The 14,615-nt window shown below is 40.6% G+C and overlaps 1 protein-coding gene across 1 annotated transcript in view; it reads right to left on the bottom strand.

Moving 5' to 3' along the window:
• The window catches only part of FGF10 (fibroblast growth factor 10), an 83,760-nt gene extending 70,663 nt beyond the window's left edge, over positions 1-13,097 (bottom strand). Inside the window, exon 1 of the mRNA XM_045438534.1 lies at positions 11,639-13,097. Coding sequence (XP_045294490.1) covers positions 11,639-11,993 — 355 coding nt within the window. The 5' untranslated portion in view covers positions 11,994-13,097. The remainder of the gene's footprint in view (positions 1-11,638) is intronic.
• Positions 13,098-14,615: the final 1,518 nt, after the last annotated feature.

The raw sequence follows: 14,615 nt of genomic DNA, 5'->3' as shown, positions 1-14,615 counted from the left end.
ATATGGGATAATTAAGGGACACCTGGGTGGCTCAGTCAGTTAAGGGTCTGACTCCTGATTTCGGCTCAGGTCATGTGGAGCCCCATGTCGGACTCTGTGTCTGGTATTGAGACTTTCACATTTATAATCTCAGTTGCAAGTTTACAAGCTCATCCTTCCAACAGTGATGAGGTGGGCGGTATTATTATCTTTACTTAACAGTTGCAAGGATCACAACCCAGTAATTTGCCCAAGGCCACAAAGCTACACACTTTTAGAACCCTGATTCTACATCCAGAAGTTTGTCTCCAAAGCTGATGGTCTTCATTATGGGTGTGACTGCATATATATCGCCTGTGTCCTACTCCTTGTTTGTTTTAAAAATACATAAGTACTGGGGTGCCTGGGTGGCTCAGTTGGCTAAGCGTCTGACTTTGGCTCAGGTCATGATCTCATGGTTGGTGGGTTCGAGCCCCACACTGGGCTTGATGCTCACAGCAGAAAGCCTGGAGCCTGCTTCGGATTCTGTGTCTCCCTCTCTCTCTGCCCCTCCCCTGTTCATATTCTCTCTCTCAAAAATAAACATTAAAAAATTTTTTTAAAGTATATAAGAGAAGAGAAGGAGCAAGAGAAGGACCTGTATCTACTTTGTTTCTTTTCCTAATCACCTAAACCAAGTAAATCTGAGATAATTTAGAATTAGGAATGACAAGAAAAAATATACAATGGGAGCAAGTAATGTTGAGGCCTCAGTAGTTGCCTTTGGGAATCTGCTGAGAAATGACAAAACCCCACCCCGTGATATGCATATTTTAGGAACTTCTGCAAAGGGACTATTTTAAATTTTTAAATAATGATGAATGCTAAAGATGATGCCACTTGGTATCGGTCAGAAGAACTACTTTCTCCGTGTCCCTAGTATAAAATTAGTTTTGGGTTTTTGTTTGTTTTGCTGATCAAGCTAGAATTTCAATATGGGTAGGTTATGTCTATTATACTGTAATTTATATACTCTTTTAAAATATATCTCTGCTTTCTGTTTTTTTTTCTTTAAAAAGTAAAATAGGGCCAATATTAAATGAAAACTGTTAATGTAATATTTTAGCAGAAAAGTTAAGTTCTCAAATATAAGGGTGTTTACATTCCTCCCTCTCACATGACAACATGTTCCAGTGTATTTCACTTTGTGTTTCATAAGGTAAGCCCCCAGCCTGTAAACTCTGTTCCACGCTGTTTGCCTGCCTGTTATTACCTGGAAACTTCATGTAAGGCTCTGCACCCATATGCTTCTGTGCCTTCTTTTAGGATGTTCTTACTCCTCTCTTTTTATCTGTGTCTAGCTGGAGTCCTTATCCTTGGTGCGACACTGCCCATGTCATTCATGCATCCCTTGGGTTACCTTTCACTTAATTTCTGCTCTGCTTCTTTGGCGGTTAGTATAAACTGTCTTATATTATCTTCCAACTCCTTGGGAAGATCTCGTGTCTCTGTCTCTAGGTTGTGAACCCTTTAAAGCTATGGGCCAAACAGGTCACCGTCGTGGGATGGGAAACAAGAACCTTAGATAGAGAATTTACTGAGAGCTAAGCATCTGTGATAACCCTGGTTTAAAACCATATCATAACTTGGAACATAGTTTGTCTTGAAATATGTAAACATCGAGTCACTTCTTTTTTTGCCTCTTGTGCAGTAATCTGTCTTCTTCCGATCTCTAGTTACCTGTTTCATTCCTACTTTTCCCATTTGTTCTTTTCTAATATGTCCTGAACTCATTTGTTACCTTCTACTTATTTTCAGCTCCTCGCTCTTTCCTCAAATTATCTTCAGTTTTTAAATATCTGCTGGTAGTCTCTTAATAAACCAGAACTTTACTCTTTGCCCCCCATATTTCAGAACATTATGAATGCTACACTTGCAAACCCTAAATAATTTCAGATGTTGTAATATTTCCTTTTCCAAAAATGTCATTTTATTCCTCATTCCTGCGTCTTTCTTTAATTCCAATATTTTAAATTCTAACTTCAGCAAATAATCTAACTTGTTGGTTTCCCAGCCCTTTCCCTTCCAACAAAGGGAAGCATTCTCTTTACTTTTTCTTTTTTTTTTCTTTTTTTTTTTTAATGTTTATTTATTTTTGAGACAGAGAGAGACAGAGCATGAACAGGGGAGGGGCAGAGAGAGAGGGAGACACAGAATCTGAAACAGGCTCCAGGCTCTGAGCTGGACGCAGAGCCCGACGCGGGGCTCGAACCCACGGACTGTGAGATCATGACCTGAGCCGAAGTCGGACGCTTAATCGACCAAGCCACCCAGGCGCCCCTCTTTACTTTTTCTTTATAAAATACCCATTTGATGAGGACTTGTTATGCACCAGGCACCATTAAGCTATTCCGTGCATTACATCTGACTTCTCCAAACTTCTCCCCAAACCCTAGGCTCAGTGTGCCTATTCTGTCCTTCTTGGAGGAGGTACCAAACCCTCCCCATGCTGTTCCTTCCACCCACATCTCACCTTCCAGGACTTCTTAGCCATGAGATTTAGAATAGTTTCCAATTATTTTCTTCTGGAGTACTCTCCTTCTTTCTTCCATAGCATTTACCCCAAGTTTTCATCACATAGCTATTTTTTTTTTTGACACTGTCTTTAGAGTGAAGCTCTCTGAGAGCTAAACCAGGCTCTTTTTTCAGTACTGTATGTATGTGTCACACAGTATCTGACACAAAGCAGGCACTCAATTTCTGTTGAATGAATGAATAATCTCAGTTAATCTTTATGGTATAGGAAAAAGGAAGGTATTGTTAATGTTGTTGTTTTACTGATGGCAAGTTGCCAAGTCATACACCCTGGCAGGTCAAAGCCTCCAATACACCCACTTTTGTGTCTCCAAAGTTCATTTTCAGTCCAGGGCCATACCTGTCATCATCAAAGCCCACACTTTTAATCCCTCTATCCTGCTGCCTCCTTAGCAAGAATTCTGGATTTAGCCTTCCTTACTTTGATACCGTGGCTGCGATTACTTCTGTGGGATTCCTTTTAGATCACAGGTTCTCATTTCAGTTAATTTAACATGCAGTCAAATGCCAGGGCTTGGGTTATATTTCCCTCACACCTTTCTTGTCATGTCCGCCCTTTTGCAGAGCTACTCATTAGCTTGATCTCTTTGCTGGGAGTTCAGAACCCTTGTCTCCATCACTCTAGCCCAGCATCTCTTCCTCCCTTCCACGGTCTGTCGAAATGCTCAATGGCTTCTCCTGCTTTTCCTCTGGCTTCTAACATTCTGATCATATGTTCTTTACCATCCCTCTTGCTTCTGCTTTAAGCACTTCAGTAGTTTCGTTGATCTAGTTTTTATACCATAATCTTATCAACATCCTTAGCACTTTTCTTTTTCATATTTGTGGAATCATACCCTTCTACAGAGATGTTCCAAAAAACGCCCTAGAAATCTGGTTTACTTACTGTTATTAATAATAGCATTGTAAAGCTATTTCACTTTAGATAAGAAATAGCTTACAAATTCATATCATGTGTTATCATTTTGCCCATATTACAAAATGTTAATTTTTCTTTTAATAATTCTATCAATAAGTCAAAGCTATTTAGGCTTTGGAAATCTATTTACATCTATGTATCTATATAATTTGAAACCAATTATAAGAAGCTTGACTTTTAATTATTATAACAGATCAATCTAACTTATATAGTCAGATTCTACATATCATAAAAATAAATTTAATTCAGCAATCAGTACAAAAAGGTTCTTCTTTAAAAGACATAAGTGAGACGTATGCTCTTGATTCAAATTCTAACTCCTGTTGGTATCTCAATATCTTTCTAAAAATATATGTGCATTTCTATATTTGGTCAGCCTGGAGTATAAATGCATGTGTATTTTATATTTTTCCCCCTTGACCACCAGTATTAATGAGAAAAATAGGTTTTACTTTTCAAAGCTACATTTGGCAGGGGTATACAAGAAGCCCTGTGTTTTAAGGGAAATCATGGAAGTTAGAAATGGTAAAGACCTTTATGATTAGCATTCATCTTCTTTGAAATAAATGATGACTAAAATAGAAGAGCAGTAGTTATTGGACTTCCTAATTCAGCTTCACTTTCTCTCATAGGAGTCCAGACAAAGGCAAAACGTAGGGAAATTGGCAAAGTAGCTAGTAAGTGTTACATGTACTAAAATAATATAAAACAAAGGCAAAATGAACCTGCAAAGAGAGTTATTGGAGATACAATATTTAATCTGGAGGAAAATGCAGAATAACCAGACAATCAGCATTCATTGGCAGAAGGTGCTTATCTGTGATTTGCCTGTTTCACTAAAGGCAAGGCTGTAAGAAATTGGCCTGAGTGCTGACTCCTCAGCATTTTGGATGCTGAACATCCAAAAAGGTCTAGGCTGCTGGCTCCAAATATAACATGGCATGCTGAGCAATGATAATGGATGACTTTCCCTGGCCTACATGACATGTAATGGGTTTGAACATCAGGGAAAAGGAAAAAAAGAAAATAAGAAAAAGAGGAGAAAATAACGGAGTGGTGAAGGGGCAAAAAAGTATCATGATTCACAGTGCCATAGAGGCAGGGCTGTCGCAGATGTCTAATGTTCCAGATGTATAAATGCCTCCAGACAGAATTTTTAGTAGTTGATGAGCCTTGGGGCGCCTGGGTGGTTCAGTTGGTTAAGCATCCCACTTCAGCTCAGGTCATGATGTTACAATTCACGGATTCAAGCCCCACATTGGGCTCTGTGCTCTTAGCAGAGCCTGGAACCTGCTTCAGATTCTGTCTCTCTCTCTGCCCCTTCCCTGCTCACACTGTGTCTCTCTCTTTCTCAAAAATAAACACTAAAAAAAATTTTTAATATTAAAAAAAAAGAAACTGATGAGCCTTGAATTGTAAAGACTCTATTAACATGTCAAGTTATCCTCAGACAGGGGCAATGCCTTGAAAAGGGTTAAGGATGAACTAACACACATGTTTATCAGTAAAGCATGATAACACCAGGTCCTTGAAAGACAATAATGATTATAGGAAAATGCCTTTTAAAAAAGTTCTCAATTTTGCAGTTAACCATTGCCACATAGAGTTGGGTTGCTGTTAACCCATACTATCCATGATCCATGATTAAGTTATAGTTGTGGTGGAAGTACTAGGTTATGTTTAGTTGACAGTTTACTCGAAGTTGGGTATATATTGACCTAATCAATACTTTACCTCTTCTATTATGGTTAATTAAATGGCTCATTAATCTCTCAGTGTCACCATCCATTGTAGGAAGCATGCCAAACATTTGAAAATTCCTCATTAATGATAACACACATACTGACAGATTAGATATAGGTAAAGGTGGACAGATTTAGGCTGAAGAATTATTAGGTGAACTATAAAACGAGGCAATGCTTTACTGCCAGCACTATGAATCTTTCAAATGGTAATTGGATGCACGTGTTAGCAGCAGTAAAAAGTCACTGTCCAGTTGTCCACCTTACATGGGAATCTACTCTGAGTGTCTTCTTTGATTTATTGTTCCAATTAGAACACAGTGTTCAAAGAAAGAACACAACTGACCGGATTTAAAGGCAAAGGAGCCTTTAAGGCCATTATTGGATGGCCTTTAAGGCCATTGGTGGATGACCTGGCTCCCTTTTAGTTTATCTCGAAACTTTCTATTTGTGTAAAATCTGTACTGATTAAATATTTGCTTTTAAACTGATTCTATAAAGCATCAACATTTTGTATTCATTAGCTCTTGATCAGAGTATCACTGGCTTCCCAAGATGCAGGTATATTTCCTTTCACTAATTTTAAAGGCCTATGTCTAGGTTATTACTTGTTATACTGACTGACTGGCACAGGCAAAGGTTAACGGGCAGTGAAAAAAAAGAGTGCCAATTATGAAAAGTAAATATTTTTAATCTGCAAAACCAGGTAACAAATACCATTGGTCAAATGGTAAGTGTAAATGATCTTCAGTGATTGCAATATACCATGAAAAATGAAGGTATTTCTGTATAGAGGACTTGAGACAAAATGAGGTCCGTTATTTTCTAAACTGTGATAAAGCTGTATTAAAATTACATAAACATAAATCTTGTGTCCCATCTTGCTGGAAAATTAAAAGAGAACTTTAATTTCTGGGAGGGAAATACTAATATTTTACTTACTTACATTAAGCAAATATCAACTATTAATGCTAACAAATGTTGGAACAGTAATACTAAAAACGTCATCTGAATTACTCCCCGTTGCAAAGTTCACAGAATTAATGTTAAGATAGATTAAAATCACTTTGAACTAATACACATGTGTTACTACTCTTCCTTCTGAAGCATAATAAGGAAATATCATTGGTACTACAATTTTGGATAAGCATACAGACATTTAAGGCTTAGGAAAGATGTAGATATTCCCAGGCAGCTCATAAATGTGAGGAACATTAGCTCCATTTCAAATGAGCTGTCAACTTTTTTCCAACATTTTGGCTTGTGGAAAGTCAGGCGTTTGAATAATAAGTGGGGTTTGCCTCTGCACAGGAAGGTAACTACAGGAGTGTAAAGTGCTCCTTCATGTTCCACTATAAGTTCATTAAACAGTTAAAAAAAAAAAGAACTCGAATAAGCCTTTTTGCTCTAAAGCAAGCAGTAAAAATATAGAAGAAAATATGCGTGCATTGGGGTTTCCCTCATTTAATAAGACAATTTTTATTTTAAATTCTGTGCCTCAACATCATTTTGAAAACACCTGTTTTTAAAGAGTGGTCCATACCTTTGCCTCATAGATTCCTGAAATACCCAAGACTAACCTAGAGATTGGTGTTTCTGAATTCTCATACTCCACTGTTGGCATGTGATTTCTGCCAACTGTTTTCTTGGGTTTCTTCTAGTAGAAGGTTATAAATCAGGTTTATGAAGAGGAAACTGGGTAATTGTGCATTTTTAATGGATTTATGATAAAGCCATCAAAGTGGAGGGTCCATATGGTAGGAATGCGGTAAAGGTAACGGGACAATGTCATGTAAACATTAAATACAGTGCTCCCACCTTCATAAATCCTCAATGTGCATGATTAAATGCTGCCAGTTATAAATTATGCAACCAAACTCTAGAAACAACCACAACTTAAATAAGACACCGGTGGAAGCCATAAGTTGTATATAGGTTTTCTTTTCAAAAACCCAAAATAAAATCATTTATTAGGAGATGATATTCAAGTCCCTATTTCCCTCAACACTTCCTTTCTCACTTTAGGTAACTTCCTACAATCAGCCCCAGTCCTGATTTAAAAGTAATAATGCAAACCTTTAATCCCAGACAGTAATTTGTCATTTATATGTGGTGAAGTACCTTTTTGATTTGCAGGCTCATTTTAAAGCCTTCTTAACATGTATATAGCTTTAGGTCTCTAAGATTTTGCCCTTTTTAGAGTCATATATCAGAAGTTTCTGCAACAGCCCACTTTCACACCGGTATTTACAACCAAATTATTTTATTACATGTGGGAACAATTAAACATTTTGCCCTCAGCTGTAAACAATTACGATATACAATGACATTCATGGATTTTCTTAAATGTATTCCTAATGCCTTCTGTTAAGAAAGTGAGATCCGTGTACATGTATTTTGCGTTTCCGTAAGCAAATATATTCCCAAACAAAATATCAGAAGAGGTATTTCACCTAGAGAATGCACTAACATTGTCTGATACCATGTCTGCATAGCCACCTGCAATGATAACCTTTAACATATTTCACTTCTCTTCCACTCTCAATTTACTACTATTCCAGCGTGAACCTGAAGAACTGTTGGTGTTCATAGCAAGAAGCAATTAAGATTTCGGATAATTTGTTTTTTTTAGAGTTTTGAGATATCTAATTCTAATATATTGGTATCATTGTTGCCAGTAACGGAGGTAAAAGGAATAACGTAATCAAATAGATGTAGGCTTGAATCCTGACTCTACCAATTTCCAGTTGAATGACCTTGGGTAATTAACTGTTTTCAGCTTATTTTTCATCTTTGAAAAAGTATGGATAGTTAATATCTAAATTATAGGACTATTATGTGTCAAATGAAATATATATTTGAAGAAATAGGGCACTTACTACACAGTACATCCTGATTTCTCTATTGTAGCTTAGTCTCCTTTCCTGCAAAGACTCATAAGCACTGTGGCTTTCCATTTTGAGAATATCCATTTTTGGCTGTCTCAAGTTTAGGGATACATTTTCTTTTCACTAGACTCCCCTTTTCTACCAGTGACAACCATGGGAGAAGCCCACAGCCCACTTGCATCCAGTCCCAGTCGCAAGGGTACCCAACAGCTGTATCCAGCCTTTCCAGGAGTCCAGAAATAGAGCTGAGTGGTAATGTTTCAAGGGCAAAGCTCTAGATATAAAGAGTGATAAAACAAACTTAAATGAGCCTAAGCATATCTAGTGACAGATACACCACAGCTATTCTAAATTATTCAAGCTTTCTTACACTTCCAGCAGGAGAAACATAATTCATCTCTGCTCCCTTTATTCTGTTTTCACATAATGACAAAAAAGCAAACAAAAAATCACCCTCCCTTCCACACACACACATAAACGTTTGTAATCACCCCAAGCACATATAATATTTTTAGAAGCATCCAATTTCTGGGAACCAGCTTTGGAGGTAGAAGTTAAAAATGATTTTGCAATGTTTATGGGTGATTTCCTTACTTCCCTTTTGTTAGTATTTTGCTGGCAAAAAGCCAGTAAAACAGTTGTTTAATTACCCAGGACATCCCAAACATGTCACCTCTCAGATAAGCTGTTACTGTATTTTAGCAGCAATAATACTAGGGTCAAAAGTAACAAAGAAAATTAAGCTTCAAATAAGCAAACCTCAAAAGAACAGCTTTGTGTATTGAAAATAATTAATAACTTGTTTAGGAAAATGTTACTGAAAAGTGGTTTTTGGACAAGGAACTGACACTCTTCAGAAATCCTAATATTTAACAGGCTACCATTTGGTGGGCTGGCCGGCTGGTTACCCTGTAGGCATCGCAAAAGTTTGTTCACATGTAATTATGCAACATTTAGACAATATCTTAATGATACCATGCAGTTCAGCTGAATCAGTCCAGCTGGAAATTGTAGGAGTGTTCTGATTACCCAGCCACATGTGAAATTAAGGCTTTTTCAACCTTTACTTTTCACTTGCTATATCTTGATACAGATATTCTTGGAAAGCCTAAGTTATTTATGGTTTAACATTATTTAACAGAGTAAACCCCACCCCCTCTCATTTTCAACCATTGATTAAGATTGCATTACTACATAAGATATTATATTTTAATAAGGACTATTGGTATGCTTTATCATATGGAAGGGATATTATTCTATTTTGGACAATTGGGATGGAAACTTTCCATACTAGTTTTTATGCAATAAAAATCAGATACTTTTCTCTTTGCAGATAATTCTTACTCTAAAAATATAATTCAATGTATACCCCTAGCAATCATTTTATTAAATAATCACACATGATTATGATTTTAGAAAATAGTCATTTCAGTTGTATAAACAAACTAATATAGATTGGTCCTTGTAGTAAATCATAAAAATACTTAAAAATATACCAATAGCAAAATTAAGTTAGTGTCCAAAAAAAGGAATTTTGCTCGAGCTTAAAACTGAAAATTTATTATATTTATCTCCATGAACTAAAAATACACAGAAGATTTTCAGCCCATGGGGATTATTATTTTTTATTTTTTATTTTTTAACTCTCAGCTCACTCTTCAGCAAGTGTTTGGCTCAGTTCTTCTCCATTTTCCTACCTGGATGACACCATGACTATTTTGTTTTAGAAGTGAACAAAAGTATTAAATTTTTAACCAACAATTATAACGTCTATACATAATACCTACCGAATTCAGGCAACAAATGACTTTCAACCCAAAGAAATCATAATGACATTATTTCAGCCACTTTCTATGAATCAGAAACAGAAACAGCTCTAGTATTAAATGTAAGATGGATACGTTAAAATACTTTGACAAGTATTTTTATTACTTACAAACTTATTGCTAATTTTAGTAAGTGGAAGCAGCAGCAGAAGTTAATGTCAAATGTACGTGGATCTCCAGAGAAGAAAACCAAGTTTTAATTCTTATAAATCCTTATTTAAAAAGAAAATGCTAAATTCCGATTAACTGTCTTTCCCATTGGTGCCAGATACTTTTCTGGGCCAAGGTGTCTTGGAATGTATGACCCATGTATTTAAGTTAGTTGGCAAGAAATTCCCAAATGACTGATACTTTAAGGTCCCTTAAAGAGGTGACTTGGAAGAACCATTGAGATAATGCTAAATAGTCATTAAAGATGTGTAAATGTCATTGTCTACTGTCTTCAGTGTGCCATTACATAGCCTCGGGCTCCTTTCAAATAGCAGTCAATGGAGGGTGAATAAGTCTCACCACTTGAAAGTAACTAGGAAAAGAAGCCAACAGAGTAATCTGGCTTTGCTGGACTGATTCAAGAAGAGACACAATATCCACCCCTCCTCCTCCAGTTCTCCCTCCCCCTACCCAGCCCACAGCCCTGCAAGAGAGAAAGAAGAACAAGAGGTAAAGAAGGAAAGAATGAGAGAAAGGAAAATGGAAAGAAATGCAGAGGCGGGGTGGGCTGGGGAGGGGGTCATAATTTACGTATACAGAGCAGAAAAGTTCATCCAGTGGGACAAGCTATAGCCATGGAAACAGACTTATGACTTTTACTTTGAAAATAAAAGAATGACAATGAAATTTGTGTGAGGTCTGTGTGAATCCAGTCCCAGATGTTTACAATGCTGTAGTAGTATGGCTCTGCAATATGAGAGGTTTCAGAAGAAATGAGTACAACAGGACACCACAGAGCAGCGCATATGCCATTGACAATGCAGACATGAGCATCATGTTACCAAGAGAGAAGGCAGGCGGAAGACAAATAGCGGCGCTGGTGCCTGAAAAGCTAACTTCACGGACTGCAATCACTCAAACCAACATGAGGGGCCAAAAAGAAAAAGAAAAAAAAAAAAAAAAAAGAATCAAAACCAGAGAAATGTTTGCACTCCTGTCTAGATAGGTAGTGGGTAAAGGGTTGGGGGTGGGGAGCTAGTGGAATTGACTTTTCTTTCTTAAATAAGGCTCCCATAAAGCCCCTGTAATTGACAGCGGATAATTATTTTCAGCTTGAGGAAGCTGTCCCAAAACTCTTAATAAGATTGCCAGCGAAACACACAGCAAAATGTGTTTACTTGGGCCATTTCCAGAAGGGAGGGAGAGGGGACCTTGGGATGAGGTGCGGAAGGGCGACGGAGACGGAGAGGGGGGCATCGATGAATCTCTGCGCCTGCACTACTCTCCAGCGCCCTGCGCGGTCCAGGTAATGACAAGCAGCGGAGACAGGGCAGCTAGGGTGGCAAGGAGTGGGGGGTGTGTGGAGGGAGCCGCGCCAAGGGTAGGGGGTGCGGCGGCACAATGTATGGGGGTGATTTAGTGTGAAAGTATTCCACTTCATCATTTTACAGGGGTTGGGGACGTAAATATTTAGCTGGCCACATCTGGAACAGATTTTCCCCCCCTTGTGGGGTGGGGGGTGGATAATTGGAAGGAGGGGAGCGCGCATTTGTAACTTACTGTACGGGCAGTTCTCCTTCTTGGTACCGCTGACCTTCCCGTTCTTCTCAATCTTGAGAAAGTACTTGGTAAAAGAGAACAGCTTTCTCCAGCGGACATCTCCTTGGAGGTGATTGTAGCTCCGCACATGCCTCCCCGCACTGGAAGGAGAGGAAAAGGAGGACGAGGAGGAGGAGGAGGAGGACGAGGAGGAGGAGGAAGAGGAGTTGGTGGCCTCTGGTGACACCATGTCCTGACCGAGGGCTTGGCAGGTGACAGGGATGGAAGACACCAAGAACAGCAACAAGAAGCAGCAGCAGCAGCCGGGCAGCTGGGGAAAGGCTGAGGCACAATGTGTCAGTATCCATTTCCACATTGTACTGGAACTCTCGGCACTGGAAATTGTCTCATCAGAAGGAACATACTGGAAGGGTAAGACCTGGTGCGAGGCAAGGAGACAGCTGGAGGTGGAGGCCGCTGGTTAGCTCCCTCTGGGCGCGGATCTGGCCAGAAGTGAATACACCAACATCCATAACTCCTCGGAAGGGCCGGCTGCCTCTCCTGGCTCCTTTCTCGGATCCGCTGCCGCTGCCGTGAGCCTCTCGAGTCTCCCGGTGAATGGTGGATGTGGGTGGCCGCAGTAGCAGGAGCTGGTGGTGGCGGTGGCGGTGGTCACCAGCGATCTTCACTCCACCCGGAGTTACTTTGTTCTCTTCTTCACGCCTTTCTTCACCATGTTAAATGCAAAAAAAAAAAAAAAAAAAAAAAAAAAAAAAGTCTGAAAAACAGATGACAGCACGGTGAACAAAACCCACAGAGGCTGGGGGAGATATCTGCGCCTCTCTGAGGTTGGCACCTTCTGGTCCCTCTGCGCAGAGCCCCAGCCTGCTAGCCGCCTTCGAAAAGCGCGTCCCTTCGGAGTTGTCAGGGCTGGAGGCGGCTGCCGGTCGCCGTTGTTTGCTTCCCCCCTCCTGCTTTCTCTTTTTGGTGGTGCCTGTTGATTTGAAGCCTCCAGAAAGTCACTTCTTGTTTGGGGGGAGATGGCGGTTGGTGTTTTGTTTGGCCCTACTTCCCTCCCTCCCCACCCCCTTCCTCTGGAAAGCCCGCTTGTAAACAGGTTGCAGCCAGGAGTCCAAATGTCAGTGATTCCAAGCCCGAGGTGGGCTCTGCCTCCGCTGGTCAAACCTCATTTGCAGGGGTGGAGAAGCGGGGGGGCGGGGAGGGGGTCAAACGGCGGTGGGACATCTGAAACCCTCGGCTGCTGGGAAAGCCAGGAGAGGGAGGGGGAGGGGGCTGGGAGGGTGGGGGGGAGAGCAGGGGAGCAAGGAGGAGAGGGCGCGGTGCCTCCGCGCGGAGCTGGGGGCTGCCGGGTCCCTGCCTTGTGGCCCCGCGGCCGCCGCCTCCGCCCTCGCCTCCAGCTGCGGGGAGTTGCTGTGAAGTGTCCGTGTGCTGGCTGCGCTGGCCGCCGGCGCGAGCTGTAGCCTCAGGCTCTCCGAAGTTTGCTGTCTTCCAGCCTGAACCAGTCCCCTCTGGGGAGCCCCTTTCTCACTTGTTTTGCAGCGTAGGATCCCCCCCCCCCAACTTCTTTTGGCCGTGCAGTACTTGAGAGCCACCTGGAGCTTGGTGCTCGGCTGACTGTTCCCCCCTCCCGCCCCCTCTGGCTCCCAGAAGGAGGGGAGGCCTGGGGGAGAAAGCAGAAGATGCTGAGGATAAACCTTCCAAAGCAGCAGATTATAAACTGGTCGGAGTGAGCACAGAGAAGGGAGACCATAATTGGCTTCTTTTCCTCCTCTTCTGCCAGCTTCCAAGGAGGTCTCTGCTTTAATGAATCACTGATTTCTCGCTTCCGTTGCTGAAGTAAAAAGTTCACACTTTGGCCCTCTCTGCCTTTTAAGCTCAGGGAGATTTATCGTCACCCTTAAAAGTCGCCTCTCTCTTGGCGCAAATGAAATCGGGGACCGAAAAGACCGATTTCTAATTGCTAGCATGAGTCGGTTCCTGAACCACGCGTGCACTTCAAAGCGAACCCACTTTACTGAGATTGCGAAGATTTAACCATGCGATTTGGCCGAATTGTGCTGTTTTCTATGCGATTTCCTTTGCACCCTGTCATAAAAGGGGCATTTTCTTTTTTCTATCTTTACTTTCTATGTTAAGAGAGCTTTGTTTTGCAATGCAAGTGAACTACCAGTCTCCCTCTCGGTTCCACACTCACCACCTCGAAACACCCTTACTGCTAGCAGTGCCCACAACCCAGGTGTAGACAGAACCAAATCCCTGGCTCGGAAGCCTTGCCAAGAATTAAGAGGCGCGAGAGGACACTACGAGCAGAATTGGTTCCAACACGAGTAAGAGAGAGTTCCTAGAGGCTCACTACTAGAATTTCGGTGAACGAGGGAAGGCTTAACTGGAGGGAGTTACTGAAGATGTAATGTAAAATATTTAGCTTCTGTAAGGCAGCTGGACATTAGCCTTATGTGGAAGCATATGAAATGGCCACTATTTTCTATTTCTTGACCTTCCCAAGTGGCAATTTCATATGGTTCAGCTTAATCTTTAGACTGCTGTTCTAAGATGGAGAATCGCTTCAAGGTGAACTTGGGAGTTTGACCTCTGCAACTGTAATCTGGAGAGAACTAATCAGAAGTGCTTGTGTATATACTACAAGCCAGAATCCCTATAATGTGCGTTTGACCTTAGTCTTCATTGTGAACCGAACAAAATTCGAAGAAATAAAAAATCTAGCTTTAGAGATGGGCATTAGGAATGATTGCCCAATTATGTTGTTTAGTGACCTGAAAAAATGACTTTATATGCATGCGCTTACATTTTCCTATGCATTCAGAGTCTTTGAAATAGAACCCTGTAATGCTAGAATCAGAATTTTAATTGCATTGTTTGTAACCAATTGCAATGCTTACTGAAAAGATTTTGACAATGTGAACACCACAGTAGGGTTTTTAATTTAATATAATCAGTTCTAATTTCTGTGGCTATT

This window comes from Leopardus geoffroyi, chromosome A1, assembly GCF_018350155.1.
Source record: "Leopardus geoffroyi isolate Oge1 chromosome A1, O.geoffroyi_Oge1_pat1.0, whole genome shotgun sequence".
Taxonomy (NCBI): Eukaryota; Metazoa; Chordata; class Mammalia; order Carnivora; family Felidae; genus Leopardus; species Leopardus geoffroyi.
The sequence above is the reverse complement of the archived record's forward strand: the minus strand, read 5'-3'. Positions and strand labels throughout refer to the sequence as shown.